The sequence below is a fragment of the Gadus macrocephalus genome, chromosome 7, assembly GCF_031168955.1.
Source record: "Gadus macrocephalus chromosome 7, ASM3116895v1".
Classification (NCBI taxonomy): Eukaryota; Metazoa; Chordata; class Actinopteri; order Gadiformes; family Gadidae; genus Gadus; species Gadus macrocephalus.
Window position 1 is genome coordinate 24,805,205 of NC_082388.1, and position 16,647 is coordinate 24,821,851.

A 16,647-nucleotide genomic window follows, 5' to 3' on the forward strand; every position below is an offset into this window, starting at 1 on the left:
TTTATGATATAATTGAAGATCAAAGTGTGTTGATTTGTTAAAATTTTGAAGGTTAACGGTTAAAAAACTGAACAAGTCGCAAATTCTAATGTGTAGTTGAGGTTTCAGAGCAGCGGCGAAAATATCGACGGTGCAACAGGGGGCCCAAACGGCGTCAGGGGCCCAAAAAATCGCCTAGGCCGGCAAATGTGTCGGGGGCGCCCTCTGGTGGGGTAGCGCCCTTAATTAATTAACTAAATTATACGAAACCCTCACCGTAGTAAGCAGGACTCGGAAGCCCTGGTCAAGGGGCACAAAATAAATATGTGCACCAGGGAATATCACCACGATGTTACGCCACTGTGTCAGAGAATAGGAGTTTGACTTCCCATTGACTTCTATATACAAATGTGTACAGACAAACTTTGTGAGTGGTAGATGTGTTATCGATCATGAGACATTAACAACCTTTTCACTGTGTCTCACACTCTGAAACCTGTCAGCTGAGACCATAGGTTGACTCTATAATTGACCACTTTATGCTCACATTTTACTGATCTTAATGTACTCTGGACATTTAGAGAGGTTTACAAATCCTTCTAACGTCATCTGGCCTGAGCTTATTCGTCAAATGTGTCCCTTTGTTGATGGCGTTGAGTCATCTTTGTAATCTTGCTGGAATGGTGACTCTGATCTTCCCTGCAAACCCAATTTGGCCACTCATAGAGGCTGACTTGAAGTATAGGATAGGCATTGCAGATCTAAAGGTGCGGCCACACCAGACGTGTATTTCGCGTACTTCGCGTATGAAATCGCAATTTTTTCCATAGGGAACCATTGGTATACGCGCGTATTACGCGTAATATGCGTATAAGCAACGTTGTACGCGCGTATTGCGCGTATGAGGCGCGTATATTTACGCGCGTATAGTGCGTATATCGCGTAGATCGCGTACATTTCAAGAGTTCAAAAAATTTAACTTTTTAAGCTCATACGCATGACGATTAGCCGTATTGCCCAATCAGCGTTGAGCTTGACCCGACGTCACTGGCAGAGAGTAGTGAGCTTGGACAGAAGCATACGGCCGACATCTTTCTTTATTCTGTGTGGAAATAGTAACATAGTTACGCCATTAAATGCTTTTATGGAAACATTTCTAGCGAGAAATGTGCATTTTACTTTCATAATGTTCGCTCGGTGAATGTGAAGGATGTTTGGTTTGATAGTTATGACGAAGAGGGAACGCTCCGTTCACTTGCATGGACAGAGTCTCTGGTTACTAAGCAACCTCAACGTCTTGGCGGACTATTTCTCTGCTGATCAACACTACAGACACTACACGAACAGAAATGGAGGTGGATCAAAATATCATCGTCGCCGTGTGCGGCCGTCCTGTCCTGTACGACAACACGATGGTGTCGTACCGGAACAGGAACAAAACAGAGAGGGCGTGGGTCGACGTGGCAGAGGATATTGGCGTTCCTGGTAAGATCAGTGAATAATGTGTGTGTGTATTTTGCTTGGCTTCAGCTATCGGTTGTGTTCTACTATGAAAAAAGTTAGCGCCGGTTAGCGGTAGCACCAGTTAGCAGTAATATTAAGTGATACTACTACAACAGACTGTCCCGCTTGTCAGGTTACACAACTTAATATGTATATATGTTCTTGTCAGTGGACGTATGTCGCAGGAGGTGGAAGTCACTCAGGGACAGGTATAGCGCGTATTGCGCGTATGCGACCATTTTTGACACAAAAATGGTCAAGCAACATTATACGCGCGTATCTCGCGTAAAAAGTACGCGAGATACGCGTCTGGTGTGGCCGCACCTTAACGCTGTGAGTGACTGAATCACATTGCAAATCTGCTGTTCATTTCCAATAGAGACACCTGACACCTGTCTGAACACCTGACAGATGGCCAGGGAGCAAATGAGGCCTCTTATTCACTTACTGTCAGTGAGCTGATAACAGAAAGACTCGAGGGGAAACACTGGTTTGGGGAGCAGTCTACACTTACACAACTGAGGGTGTGCTGGGGACTGGCGTCGCGGGGCCTGATACGTCTCAGAAAAGGCCTCCGTTTGGGAGGCACAGTACAGGGAGACATGACAGCAACATCGCAGAAATGGGCAGTGTAATTCCCACTGGTTTAATTTAAAGAGGGATTTCAATGAATTTGTTTAAACTTGGTGTATTTTTAAACATTGTAGTCACATTGATTGAATACTGAATTATATTTTCACTAACTGCACTATTTATAGCTATAATATATGACAAAGATTGGCAAGTTAATACCAGCATCAAAATTATCAACAGGATCGCTCCAACATTTTGGCAGGGATCACCTGCTTCATTTACAATTGTCATTCAAACGCTGCATTAAATAGGTTTTAAAACCACCTCCCAGTGCCCTGGTATCAAAGGAGCGGAGCCCAGTTAAAACCACCTGGGCGGTGTGTAGTATTGACCTTGCTTCAGAAATAAATAACATTTCTTCAAATAAAGAAAAGGTTTGAGTTGGTTGCATAGATAGCCAGAATAGATATTACAATTTTCCGAACCAAAATGTATCACATTCCAAATGTGAACAAATACTTTGACATTATTTGGAAAGGAATAAAAAACTGGTTCAAATGGGTTTTGATTTTATTATTTCGATTGTGAAAGATGGTTAATCTCGTGCGCGTTTGAGAAAGAATTAAAATTCATTGTTTTTTTTCTCAGTTCACTTTCTTCATCTTTTACGCATATATACAAATGAAGAACGGAAGTCATTGAAGCAGAAAGATAGACAATACATTTAAGCTTTTTCACGATGACAAGTAGTGCTTGTGACTTTCATAAGCACTACTGAGGTTACAAACATTAGCCCTTGGATGGTAAGACTGGATTTCTCCTAAGTACCCGTAAAACAGCGCCTCTGATCTCTTTGTTCTGCAGACAGTAGACGGAGGGGTTAATGAGAGATGGCACTAGCGTAGAGATGATCAGCAAAGCGTTTCTCTCTGTTAAGTTCAGCCTAACTCCCACTCTGGTTAACAGTACTGATACCAGCTTCGGAGCATAGTAACAAACAACAGGGATGAAATGGCTGATGACAGTGCGGAACGTGCGCCCTCCTTTCTCCGTGCTTGGGAGCCTCAGCACAGTAAAGACAAGTTTCCCATAGGAAAGTAAGATCAATGGCAACTGCCCAGCGATTAGCCACAGAGCAATTATACTGGGCACGAACCAATACGGTGCTGGATCCACACAGGCTGCCCTGATGAACGCTGCATAGTCACAGAAAACGTATTTGATCACAGGCTGACAGTGAGGCAGCTGATCTGCAATGTAAGCCAATTTGCCAATGCAAGCAATACCCAAAAGCCAAGACACCACAACCAATAGGAACACTCGCTGGTTGGTCAGGATGGTGGCATAGCGTAAGGGCTTACTGATGGCCACAGTGCGGTCCAGCGCCATCAGAGAGAGGGCCAGACACTGTGTGATATCTCCTAGGTGGTAGATGAAAACGCGGGACAGGCAAGAGTTGTAGGAGATGGTTTTGTCCCCGGCCAGCAGAACAGAGATCATGGTGGTACTGGCGCTGGTGGAGAACATGATGTCCACCAGAGCCAGGTTACAGATCAGCAGGTACATGGGGCGGTGCAGACGCCTGTCTGTGGAGATGACGCAGATGTTGGTGGTGGAGCCGAGGAGGGCCAGGCAGTAGGCCAGCAGGATCACAGTGCCCATCAGCTTGTGGTAGGGTAGGTGGTCAAAGCCTGTGATGGTGAACTCCACCACGTTCTGCCCTGAGAAGTTCACTAACGACATCCTCACGCAAGGGAACCTCGCTCGACGTGTTAAAGCCTGATTACAGTCATGAAATGATGATGCTAGACTGGAAGTTTGGTTCTAAGAAGTGTGCATTATAAAGGTGAGGTTCAGAAGCCGCAGCCTATGGGATGCATGGCAGGTGAGTCACGTGTTGTGGTCAAGTTTTTTTCTTTCCTCTGTGCAGAGGAAAGTCATATAGTCTAGTTTATTAAACCTCTGGTCGTCTCGCATGCTAATGCAGATGTCTCAACTGCAATAAATAATATATTTTCATTGCTGAAGTGTTAAGATTAGATTGAACCGTACAAAATTCTGTCAATATTACTCCTGTCAATATTAAATCACGGTTGTCAAAATAGTTTTGGAACATCAGTGAAGGTCGAGTTCAGCAGGTCCCGCCAGACCTAATTAAATGGTACCCTGTGGTCTTTAGGGACGTGAACCACACAAAACAAACACATGTTACGTTATGTTCATGTGGAGATTCTGGCTGAGGGGCCAGGTTGGGGTTCATCTGGCCTGGACACAAGGGTCAGCAACACTACTCTTGGGATGAGTGCCATGGTATCTGTAGTGACCACAGGGAGTCAGGATCTCTCTTGTTTTCATCGGGAAGGCAGGAATAAAGCCTAGAGGGAACTAGGATATACCTTACAGATTTAGGATCACAGTGTCCTAGCTGCTGCTTGTTTCCTTCAGGCCCTTTCCATGCCATTTCCTGCATGAGGTCAAACGTGAATGGGAACAGGGATAGATATTCCTGGAAATCTGCACGGACTGTTTGTTAACTCGCCCCATATATACCTTATCTCCAGCTTTTGGCTTTGCCAAGCCATGTGTGAACGTGAGCTGCTGAAAGCATGTGTGAATAGTATAAATCACTAGCGGTGCCTGAAATGTTATCCCAGTAATATACTGAGAACTATGCGTGAGAGGAGCTTAGAGACACATGTGTGTCCCTAAAGGAATCTGAACACCTGCAATATGCCCAGTGAGCTAATGAGGCCTCTTATTAATTTACTGACAATAAGCTGATAACAGAGGGACTCGAGGGGAAACAGTGGTTTGGATAAGAGTTACAGTAACAAAGCTGATGGGGAACTGACGTCTCGATCGGCTTAGCTCAGGAGTTAGAGCAGTTGTCTTGTAACTGAAAGGTTGCTAGTTCAATCCTAGCTGAGTGTTGATGTGTCCCTGAGGAAGACCCTTAACCCTAACTGCTCCTGACGAGCTGGCGGTCGCCTTGCATGGTTGACTTTGCCGTTGGTGTGTCAATGTGTGTATTAAACGATGTAAGTCGCTTTGAATAAAAGCGTCTGCTAAATGCCCTAATTGTAAATTGACTCGAGGGGAAACGGTGGTTTGGATAAGAGTAACAGTAACACAGCTGATGGTGAACTGAGGACTTGATGCTCTGTGGCTTCAATTTATCTCAAATAAGGCCTCAGTCTTGAAGGCAGAGTCAGGATCGGACTGGGACTAAACATCGGCCCGGGACTTTGAAACAGACCCACCACCACACATACCATTTCTAAATATATAGATTTACGTAAACATTAAAGCTTGGAGTCGGTGCTTCTATCCGGACATTGTAATGCTGCACCCCTACAGATTGCCTACAATAACTCTATCCTGTATTACTGGACTGTAATGTAGTGGACTCCCTATCAGTAAGGATTTATGGTCCCTCTACGAAACAGGGAGCAAGGCGATTCAAAGCAAAGAGGGCTGCTGCAAACCTGGAGCTACCATATGGGTAATCTGGGCCCAGGGGCCCCTTAACATGAAAGAGGCCTCCGGCGTTTTGAGGAAAATAATATTTTTTTCCTCCTGACTAAGCGGGTAACCAAGTGTCATCCTTCCGATATTTTCCAGACAAGATATTCGGTAGATGTGTCGTTGAAACATCCCTCTTTGATATGTTATGTTATTTTAAGTTTTTAGATCTGGTTGACCATCTCTTTAAATTGTATTTGTTGCATGTGGCGTACAGTGGCTAAGCGTAGTTCTGCTAGGCCCCGGTGCAAGTCTTGCGCTGGGCCCATTATGTTCCAAACCTTGAGGCTGGAGGGCGATCTCTGGTTGAGCAGTTGTTGATAGTGTGGGTTTGTTGGAGCTGGAGCAAGAGGGCATTGAGATAGTGGCAGTAGCCTCCAGGGCCAAGTTTCATGATAACAGTGGATCCATACTGTATTAAGGGCCCACTAGCACCTATATATAAGCATCCATAAAGAAGCATGCCAAGGGAACTTTAAGAAATTTAATTAATTTGTTTTAACAAAGAAAATGTGTGAGTTAGTTTCATTATTAGCCAGAATAAATATAACAATTTTCAGAACAAAAAATGAATGAAAAAAGGGAAAACAATAAAAAAACATTTCAATTGGGTTTTGATTTTATTATTTAGATTGTGAAATATGGTTAATCTCTGTAAACAGTTTGAGAAAGATAAAAACTGCACTGTTTTGTCCGATCACTTTCTTCATCTTTTACATACATATATACAAATGAAGAACAGAAGTAGAAGACGAAGAAGCAGAAAGACACACCAGACATTCAAGCTTTTTCAAACATCAGGCAATATTTGGTAAAGCACTACTGAGGTTGCACACATTAGCCCTTGGATGGTAAGACCGGATTTCTCCTAAATATGCGTAAGACAGCGCCTCTGATCTCTTTGTTCTGCAGACAGTAGACGGAGGGGTTAATGAGGGATGGCACTAGCGTAGAGATGATCAGCAAAGCGTTTCTCTCTGTTAAGTTCAGCGTAACTCCCACTCTGGTTAATAGTATTGACACCAGCTTCGGAGCATAGTAACAAACAACAGGGATGAAATGGCTGATGACAGTGCGGAACGTTCGCCCTCCCTTTTCCGTGCTTGGGAGCCTCAGCACAGTAAAGACAAGTTTCCCATAGGAAAGTAAGATTAATGGCAACTGCCCAGCGATTAGCCACAGACCAATTAAACTGGGCACGAACCAGTACGGTTCTGGATCGACACAGGCTGCCCTGATGATCGCTGGATAGTCACAGAAAACGTATTTGATCACAGGCTGACAGTACGGCAGCTGATCTGCAATGTAAGCCAACTTGCCAATGCAGCCAATACCCAAAAGCCAGGACACCACAATCAATAGGAACACTCGCTGGTTGGTCAGGATGGTGGCATAGCGTAAGGGCTCGCTGATGGCCACAGTGCGGTCCAGTGCCATCAGAGAGAGGGCCAGACACTGTGTGATGCCTCCTAGGTGGTAGCTGAAGACGCGGGACAGGCAAGAGTTGTAGGAGACGGTTTTGTCCCCGGCCAGCAGAACAGAGATCATGGTGGTACTGGCACCGGTGGTGAACATGATGTCCACCAGAGCCAGGTTACAGATCAGCAGGTACATGGGGCGGTGCAGACGTCTGTCTGCGGAGATGATGCAGATGTTGGTGGTCGAGCCGAGGAGGGCCAGGCAGTAGGCCAGCAGGATCACAGTGCCCATCAGCTTGTGGTAGGGTAGGTGGTCAAAGCCTGTGATGGTGAACTCCACCACGTTCTGCCCTGAGAAGTTCACTAACGACATCCTCACGCAAGGGAACCTCGCTTGACGTGTTAAAGCCTGATTACAGTCATGAAATGATGATGCTAGACTGGAAGTTTGGTTCTAAGAAGTGTGCATTATAAAGGTGAGGTTCAGAAGCCGCAGCCTATGGGATGCATGGCAGGTGAGTCACGTGTTTTGGTCAAGTAGTTATTCTTTCCTCTGTGCAGAGGAAAGTCATATAGTCTAGTTTATTAAACCTCTGGTCGTCTCGCATGCTAATGCAGATGTCTCAACTGCAATAAATAATATATTTTCATTGCTGAAGTGTTAAGATTAGATTGAACCGTACAAAATGCAATTTTTGGGTGCTCATTCCATTAACACTATTTCCTGTCAATATTACATCACGGTTGTCAAAATAGTTTTGCAACATCAGTGAAGGTCGAGTTCAGCAGGTTCCGCCAGACCTAATTAAATGGTACCCTGTGGTCTTTAGGGACGTGAACCACACAAAACAAACACATGTTACGCTATGTTCATGTGGTGATGCTGGCTGAGGGGCCAGGTTGGGGTTCATCTGGCCTGGACACAAGGGTCAGCACCACTACTCTTGGGATGAGTGTCATGGGATCTGTAGTGACCACTGGGAGTCAGGATCCCTCTTGTTTTCATCGGGAAGGCAGGAATAAAGCCTAGAGGGAACTAGGATATACCTTACCGATTGAGGATCACAGTGCCCTAGCTGCTGCTTGTTTCCTTCAGGCCCTTTCCATGCCATTTCCTGCATGAGGTCAAACGTGAATGGGAACAGGGATAGATATTCCTGGAAATCTGCACGGACTGTTTGTCAACTTGCCCCATATATACCTTATCTCCAGCTTTTGGCTTTGCCAAGCCATGTGTGAACGTGAGATGCTGAAAGCATGTGTGAATAGTTTAAATCACTTGCGGTGCCTGAAATGTTATCCCAGTAATATACTGAGAACTATGCGTGAGAGGAGCTTAGAGACACATGTGTGTCCCTAGAGGAATCTGAACACCTGCAACATTCCCAGTGAGCTAATGAGGCCTCTTATTAATTTACTGACAATAAGCTGATAACAGAAGGACTCGAGGGGAAACAGTGGTTTGGATAAGAGTTACAGTAACACAGCTGATGGTGAACTGAGGACCTGATGCTCTGTGGCCTCAATTTGTCTCAAAGAAGGCCTCAGTCTTGAAGGCAGAGTCAGGGTCGGACTGGGACTGAACATCGGCTCGGGACTTTGAAACAGACCCTCCACCACAAGTCTTGCGCTGGGCCCATTATGTTCCAAACCTTGAGGCTGGAGGGAATTCTCTGGTTGAGCAGTTGTTGATAGTGTGGGTTCGGTGGAGCTGGAGCAAGAGGGCATTGAGATAGTGGCAGTAGCCTCCAGGGCCAAGTTTCGTGATAACCACGGATCCACGCATGTACGAACATTCTCACAAATGATCTTTCATTCAGTGTGTTTCCCAAAACTCCCCTTAACATGAACGTGCGTGCTCTAACGACGTTCGTAGGATTGAAACTGTCCACTGACATGGTGCTGAAATGGGCTCTGTAGGAGGGAGAGACACAGGAATGTTGTGAGATTAAACTGTATATTTTGTGGCAGTTAAAAAAATCTTCAAATCAAGGCCAATAGCAGAGTAGCCTACGAAAATAATAGACTACAATAATATGAATGCTAAAAATATCAAAACACAATTGATTATGCCTAGGCCGACATATGCTACATCTGTCCTTATCTTGAACGTACTGTGCGTACATTGGCGCACACTCTCTAGCTTTGAATCTTTGGTGTAAACATAAAAAATGCAACGTTCCATTCGTTCATTATCATTTCAATGCAGAAGCTAGCCATTGACACGGCTACTGCTGACCCGATGAGGAGAGCTTGGTGTAGATCCTGTCCCTGTTGTTGGGCAGGGTTATGATGGTGCGGGAAATGTAAGCGGGAAAGCGCACAGCGTTCAGGCGCGCATCGCAGCACTGATTCCCGCAGAAGTCTAAGTTCACTGCAGAAACCACCCTCTCAATTTGGCGATTGTTTACCCCACTAAGGTCAGGGATGTTCGTAACTGTCTAGACACGGTCCAAGAAATAGTGGACTTCATCACAGCCTCACCAAAGCGCCTACAGTGCTTTATGGCAAACAATCTCAACAAAAAACGCCTGCAGAAATTCTCCGACACCCGCTGGTCTCAGCATGATTCACGTATGTCTTCGCATTGATCACTATGAGGACATTTTAACCACAATGGTTGAATTAAAATCAGAGAGAGACAGCAAGTGCAGCTCGAAAGCGACGTTCCACACAAGAGCAATGGAATCATTTGATTTTATTATTTGCTTTGTGATAGGGTTGCCCTGTGATGCGGCGTTTGATTGGTAAATTTCGGTTCTCCATCTATTTTTGGAATTTTTAATTGCTGCAATAAATGTTGTTGACTTCGAACATGTCTCTGTCTTTGCTTTTTAAATCTAACAGTAGTCTATGAGTAATATATTGGTGGTAACCACTGTTTTGGGGGTATTGCGAAAATTGCGCCAGCTGGACATTCAGTGGTTTGTTTGTTTGTTTGTTTGTTTGTTTATTTGACAGGGACAGTGCATATTAATAGACATTTCTGTAAATATGCCAGATTTAGCCAGAAGGTTAGTTTCCATCTGCAGTCCTTGGCCAGATGTAACAATAGGCTCCCTAAAAAGCAAATAAGCAAATAACAGAAAGAGTTTAAAAAGGAACATAGAAAAGCAACAGATAAAACATTAATTATAACCACATACAAGTATTCAGTAGTTCAAGCATTAAAATACATGAAGCATGCAGGACAAACAAGAGTCAGCATCAAACAAACACAAATTGAAAAGGTAGACTAGGACTTATAGAGGACATCTATATGTGTTAGACATCGAGGCAGTAGCCCACCAAAGCAGACAGTACATGCACAACAAACTAACAAAAAGTCGACATGACAATAGTACATGAAGCAGCACAGGAGAGACATAGAACGAGCTACAAAAAGCATACAAACAAGCAAGCATACAAAGTAAGTTGCAGGACAAATTCACAGACACGCTGACACAAGGAGGCAAGAGCAGGCGGGTCAAGTTTAGTGCTGGCAGATCATATTATCAATCAGCCACTGTTTCAGATTAGAACAAAATGACCGATATGTGTTTAGGTCTCTGATACATGTTGGGATGTTACTGGTATTGGATGCATTTTCATAACACACTTCCAATACCACTGAATGTCCAGGTGGTGACTCCACTGAGGCTAAAGTAACGATGCTCTTAGCACTCTACGAGTACCCCTGGAGCCCTTGTTCGCTACGAATGTTTTCACAACGTTCGTTACGCAACAAGGCTTTTGGGAAACTGTGAAAACTGTACGATGCTCGTACGACGAACTTCACAAACCACTTAGGCTAACGATAACTTTCGGGAAACTGAGCCCAGGTCTCCCTTCTCCATGCTGTCGCTATTGTCAACATTGCTAACGCTAGCACTAGCAGGTACCAATGGTCCTCAAAATGCATCCAATCCTGGCAATTTGGAGATGGGCACATCCAGATCTTTCATATCTTTACCTTTTTTTTGCATCACTTTTTGGCTTGATGAACATTGCTGCTGAAAGCTTGGCTTTCAATAATTAATATGTTAGACGAGACACTCTCAGGAAAGACAGCCTTAGAATATACGTGTGAGCACGTATGATCAGAAATTATGGGAAGTAAAATGACTGGTCCAACAGATTTCCCAGCAGGCCAGGTTCTTTGCTAAATTTTGAGAATAAAACAAACATTGTGATTATGATTTTTTATTTACGGCCAAAGTATCATTACTGAAATCCCAAATACATCGATTAAAGAAAAGGAGGAGAAAATATATGAGATGGGGGGGGTTAGAAACCACCATGACTCTGTTGTATGAGATAGTGGAGCAATGTAAATATTAGCCAGCTCTCAGGTCAATTCATGACTAGACTTAGCACATGTGAATTCAGACAGTTCTCTTGTGGTGGAGGTTTATTATCATGCTCTGTAAGCTTACGTGAGGCGGGCCCCCACCGGTGGCACCGTCCCCAGCTACGCCCCTGGTGGCGTGGCCAGGGCAGCCGACCGGACGCCTGGGGTGTCACCCGACTCTCCAAAAGAACAGTCCCACACTGAGCCAAGGATTAGGAGACAGTAAAGTACAACAAAAGGATTATTGCAAAAGGTTTTCATTCCAAATAAAATCTGGGATTATAACAATGAAATCTTAATTAGGGTTTTTGGTATGTTCATGCACATTTTTATAAATATTAGATTAATTGAGGGTGTGAACTACTTTGATTTTGTAGCTCTGGGATTGTATACTGTATTCCATTGTTGAATTGTGGAGTGTTTGTGGATGACGGCTGGTTTAAGCAGCCTCACCTGGCCCGAGTCAGACAGATTAGTCTCTGACCTTACGCTGAGTGAGGCTTCACACCTGTTGTGAATTGAGCAATCTACATTCACAGGTTATACCAGCCGTCCCCAGACACACTTGGGGTCACTCCAACATGGTGGCAATGATCACATGCATCATTTACTGTGGTCTTTCAACTCTGCAATAAACTTGTTTCAACACCACGACCAAGTGACCTGGTTTCGGTAAAGCCACTTTGCTTAAAGGTCCCATGGCATGAAAATTTCACTTCATGAGGTTTTCTAACATCAATGAGTTCCCCTAGCCTGCCTATGGTCCCCCAGTAGCAAGAAATGGCGCACTAGGTATTCTACTCCGCCTTTGAAAAATGGAAGCTCAGACTGAGCCGAGACAATGAGCTATGACCTTGCACCCCATGTGTGTGTGTGTTTGTGTGTGTGAATACACACACTTTAACGCAAGTGTTGCACACTTCTTTGTTATTTGGATAACCGTTCTGCTGTTGTGTTATGGCGCATAACACATCGGTTCTCTGACGTCTCTGGTATTTCCACAACGAGACTTATTGTGGGGGTTATCTCAGCCATGGTTGAGAAGGAATTGGGGGAAAGGAACTTTGGCTTTGACTTCCTGAATTACATGAACCACTACATGGAGGAGAAAGGGATTGATGCCCGCGATTGTCTCCCACTGGAGCCCCGCTGCCCGCCGCCGCCAGGCACCGCCACCGCCGGCACGCCACCGCCGGCACGCTACCTGTGCCCCTGAGGCGGTGGTGCCTTGACAGCGGGCAGCGGGGCTCCGGAGGGAGACAATCGTGGGCAACAATCCCTTCCTCCTCCATGTCGCGGTTCAGTCTACTTCAGATTGATGTGGAAGTGGAAAGCTTGATGTGGTTTTGGAAAGCTCATTGTGGGACTGTTTCATAGTGGCTGTAATTCTGCACAAAGGATGGATTTCTTGAACGTCTTCAAATACTGTATTAAGGGCCCACTAACACCGATATATAAGCATCCATAAAGTAGCATGCCATGGGACCTTTAAGAAATTCAATTAATTTGTTTCAACAAAGAAAATGTGTGAGTTGGTTTCATTATTAGCCAGAATAAATATTAAAATTTGAGAACAAAAAATGATGAAAAAAAGGAAAGGAATAAAAAAACATTTCAATTGGGTTTTGATTTTATTATTTAGATTGTGAAAGATGGTTAATCTCTGTAAACAGTATGAGAAAAATTTAAATTGACTGTTTTCTCAGTTCACTTTCCTCCTCTTTTGCATACAGATATACAAATGAAGAACAGAAGTAGAAGACGAAGAAGCAGAAAGACACACCAGACATTCAAGCTTTTTCACACATCAGGCAATATTTGGTAAAGCACTACTGAGGTTACAAACATTAGCCCTTGGATGGTAAGACCGGATTTCTCCTAAATATGCGTAAGACAGCGCCTCTGATCTCTTTGTTCTGCAGACAGTAGACGGAGGGGTTAATGAGAGGTGGCACTAGCGTAGAGATGATCTGCAAAGCGTTTCTCTCTGTTAAGTACAGCCTAACTCCCTCTCTGGTTAACAGTACTGACACCAGCTTCGGAGCATAGAAAGAAAAAACAGGGATTAAATGGCTGATGACAGTGCGGAACGTGCGCCCTCCTTTCTCTGTGCTTGGGAGCCTCAGCACAGTAAAGACAAGTTTCCCATAGGAAAGTAAGATCAACGGCAACTGCCCAGCGATTAGCCAGAGACTAATTATTTTGGACACAAACCAGTACGGTTCTGGATCCACACAGGCTGCCCTGATGATCGCTGCATAGTCACAGAAAACGTATTTGATCACAGGCTGACAGTACGGCAGCTGATCTGCAATGTAAGCCAACTTGCCAATGCAAGCAATACCCAAAAGCCAGGATACCACAATCAATAGGAAAGCTCGCTGGTTGGTCAGGATGGTGGCATAGCGTAAGGGCTCACTGATGGCCACAGTGCGGTCCAGTGCCATCAGAGAGAGGGCCAGACACTGTGTGACGTCTCCTAGGTGGTGGATGAAGACGCGGGACAGGCAAGAGTTGTAGGAGACGGTTTTGTCCCCGGCCAGAAGAACAGAGATCATGGTGGTACTGGCGCCGGTGGAGAACATGATGTCCACCAGAGCCAGGTTACAGATCAGCAGGTACATGGGGCGGTGCAGACGCCTGTCTGTGGAGATGACGCAGATGTTGGTTGTGGAGCAGAAGAGGGCCAGGCAGTAGGCCAGCAGGATCACAGTGCCCATCAGCTTCTGGTAGGGTAGGTGGTCGAAGCCCGTGATGGTGAACTCCACCACGTTCTGCCCTGAGAAGTTCACTAAAGACATCCTCACGCAAGGGAACCTCCCTTGACGTGTTAAAGCCGGAGCACAGTCATGAAATGATGATGCTAGACTGGAAGTTTGGTTCTAAGAAGTGTGCATTATAAAGGTGAGGTTCAGAAGCCGCAGCCTATGGGATGCATGGCAGGGTGAGTCACGTGTTTTGGTCAAGTAGTTATTCTTTCCTCTATGCAGAGGAAAGTCATATAGTCTAGTTTATTAAACCTCTGGTCGTCTCGCATGCTAATGCAGATGTCTCAACTGCAATAAATAATATATTTTCATTGCTGAAGTGTTAAGATTAGATTGAACTGTACAAAATGCAATTTTTGGTTGCTCATTCCATTAACACTATTTCCTGTCAATATGACATCATGGTTGTCAAAATAGTTTTGCAACATCAGTGAAGATCGAGTTCAGCAGGTCACGCCAGACCTAATTAAATGGTACCCTCTGGTCTTTAGGGACGTGAACCACACAAAACAAACACATGTTACGTTATGTTCATGTGGTGATGCTGGCTGAGGGGCCAGTTTGGGGTTCATCTGGCCTGGACACAAGGGTCAGCACCACTACTCTTGGGATGAGTGCCTGGGATCTGTAGTGACCACAGGGAGTCAGGATCTCTCTTGATTTCATCGGGAAGGCAGGAATAAAGCCTAGAGGGAACTAGGATATACCTTACCGATTTAGGATCACAGTGTCCTAGCTGCTGCTTGTTTCCTTCAGGCCCTTTCCATGCCATTTCCTGCATGAGGTCAAACGTGAATGGGAACAGGGATAGATATTCCTGTAAATCTGCATGGACTGTTTGTTAACTCGCCCCATATATATATCCACCTTATTTCCATCTTTTGGCTTTGCCAAGCCATGTGTGAATGTGAGCTGCTGAAAGCATGTGTGAATAGTGACTAGCAGAGCCTGAAATGTTATCCCAGTAATATACTGAGAACTATGCCTGAGAGGAGCTTAGAGACACATGTGTGTCCCTAGAGGAATCTGAACACCTGCAACATTCCCAGTGAGCTAATGAGGCCTCTTATTAATTTACTGACAATAAGCTGATAACAGAGGGACTCGAGGGGAAACAGTGGTTTGGATAAGAGTTACAGTAACACAGCTGATGGTGAACTGAGGACCTGATGCTCTGTGGCCTCAATTTGACTCAAACAGGCGTTGAAACATCCCTCTTTGATATGTTATGTTATTTTAAGTTTTTAGATATGGTGGACCATCAACCATATGTTCCAAACCTTGAGGCTGGAGGGAATTCTCTGGTTGAGCAGTTGTTGATAGTGTGGGTTCAGTGGAGCTGGAGCAAGAGGGCATTGAGAAAGTGGCAGTAGCCTCCAGGGCCAAGTTTCGTGATAACCACGGATCCACGCACGTACGAACATTCTCACAAATGATCTTTCATTCAGTGTGTTTCCCAAAACTCCTCTTAACATGAACGTGCGTGCACTGCTCTAACGACGTTCGTAGGATTGAACCTGTCCACTGACATGGTGCTGAAATGGGCTCTGTAGGAAGGGGAGACGCAGGAATGTTGTGAGATGAAACTGTACATTTTGTGGCATTAAAAAAAATATCTTCACCTCAAGGCCAATAGCAGAGTAGCCTACGAAAATAGACGAAAATAAATATCAAAACACAATTGATTAGGCCTAGGCCGACATATGCTACATCTGTCCTTATCCTGAACGTACTGTGCGTACATTGGCGCACCCTCTCTAGCCTAGAATCTTTGGTGTAAACATTAAAAAAGCAACGTTCCATTCATTCATTATCATTTCAACGCAGAAGCTAGCCATTGACACGGCTATTGCTGACCCGATTATGAGAGCTTGGTGTAGATCCTGTCCCTGTTGTTGGACAGGGTTATGATGGTGCGGTAAATGTAAGTGGGAAAGCGCACAGCTTTCAGGCACGCATCGCAGCACTGTTTCCCACAGAGGTCTACGTTCACTGCAGAAACCACGCTCTCAATTTGGCGATTATTTGCCCCACTAAGGTCAGGGATGTTCGTAACTGTCTGGACACGGTCCAAGAAATAGTGAACTTCATCACAGCCTCAACAAATCGCCTAGAGTGCTTTATGGCAAACAATCTCAACAAGAAACGTCGGCAGAAATTCTCTGACACCCGCCGGTCTCAGCATGATTCACGTATGTCTTCGCATTGATCACTATGAGGACATTTTAACCACAATGGTTGAATTAAAATCAGAGAGACAGCAAGTGCAGTTCGAAAGCGAAGTTCCACACAAGAGCAATGGAATCATTTGATTTTATCATTTGCTTTGTGATAGGGTTGCCCAGTGACGCAGCGTTTGATTGGTAAATTTCAGCTCTCCATCTATTTTTGGAATTTTTAATTGCTGCAATAAATGTTGTTGACTTCGAACATGTCTCTGTCTTTGCTTTTTAAATCTAACAGTAGTCTATGAGTAATATATTGGTGGTAACCACTGTTTTGGGGGTATTGCGAAAATTGCGCCAGCTGGACATTCAGTGGTATTTGAGGCATT

The 16,647-nt window shown here is 44.7% G+C and overlaps 3 protein-coding genes across 3 annotated transcripts; all 3 read right to left on the reverse strand.

Moving 5' to 3' along the window:
- Positions 1-2,670: 2,670 nt before the first annotated feature.
- On the reverse strand, positions 2,671-3,934 carry LOC132461156 (olfactory receptor 10G4-like). Its single transcript, XM_060056201.1, has one exon. It carries the CDS (start codon positions 3,796-3,798, stop codon positions 2,845-2,847), a length of 954 nt encoding a protein of 317 aa, XP_059912184.1. The 5' UTR covers positions 3,799-3,934; the 3' UTR covers positions 2,671-2,844.
- Positions 3,935-6,191: 2,257 nt separating this feature from the next.
- On the reverse strand, positions 6,192-8,035 carry LOC132462002 (olfactory receptor 10G4-like). Its single transcript, XM_060057549.1, has one exon. It carries the CDS (start codon positions 7,366-7,368, stop codon positions 6,415-6,417), a length of 954 nt encoding a protein of 317 aa, XP_059913532.1. The 5' UTR covers positions 7,369-8,035; the 3' UTR covers positions 6,192-6,414.
- A 4,955-nt stretch (positions 8,036-12,990) lies between these two features.
- LOC132462008 (olfactory receptor 6Y1-like) lies at positions 12,991-14,370 on the reverse strand. The gene has a single exon (XM_060057557.1). The coding sequence runs from the start codon at positions 14,124-14,126 to the stop codon at positions 13,173-13,175; it is 954 nt and encodes a 317-aa protein (XP_059913540.1). The 5' UTR covers positions 14,127-14,370; the 3' UTR covers positions 12,991-13,172.
- Between the last annotated feature and the right edge of the window lie 2,277 nt (positions 14,371-16,647).

Excerpts from the sequence above, each read along its gene's own strand:
- LOC132461156 (XM_060056201.1), bottom strand. The coding sequence starts at position 3,798 with ATGTCGTTAGTGAACTTCTCAGGGCAGAACGTGGTGGAGTTCACCATC.
- LOC132462002 (XM_060057549.1), bottom strand. The coding sequence starts at position 7,368 with ATGTCGTTAGTGAACTTCTCAGGGCAGAACGTGGTGGAGTTCACCATC.
- LOC132462008 (XM_060057557.1), bottom strand. The coding sequence starts at position 14,126 with ATGTCTTTAGTGAACTTCTCAGGGCAGAACGTGGTGGAGTTCACCATC.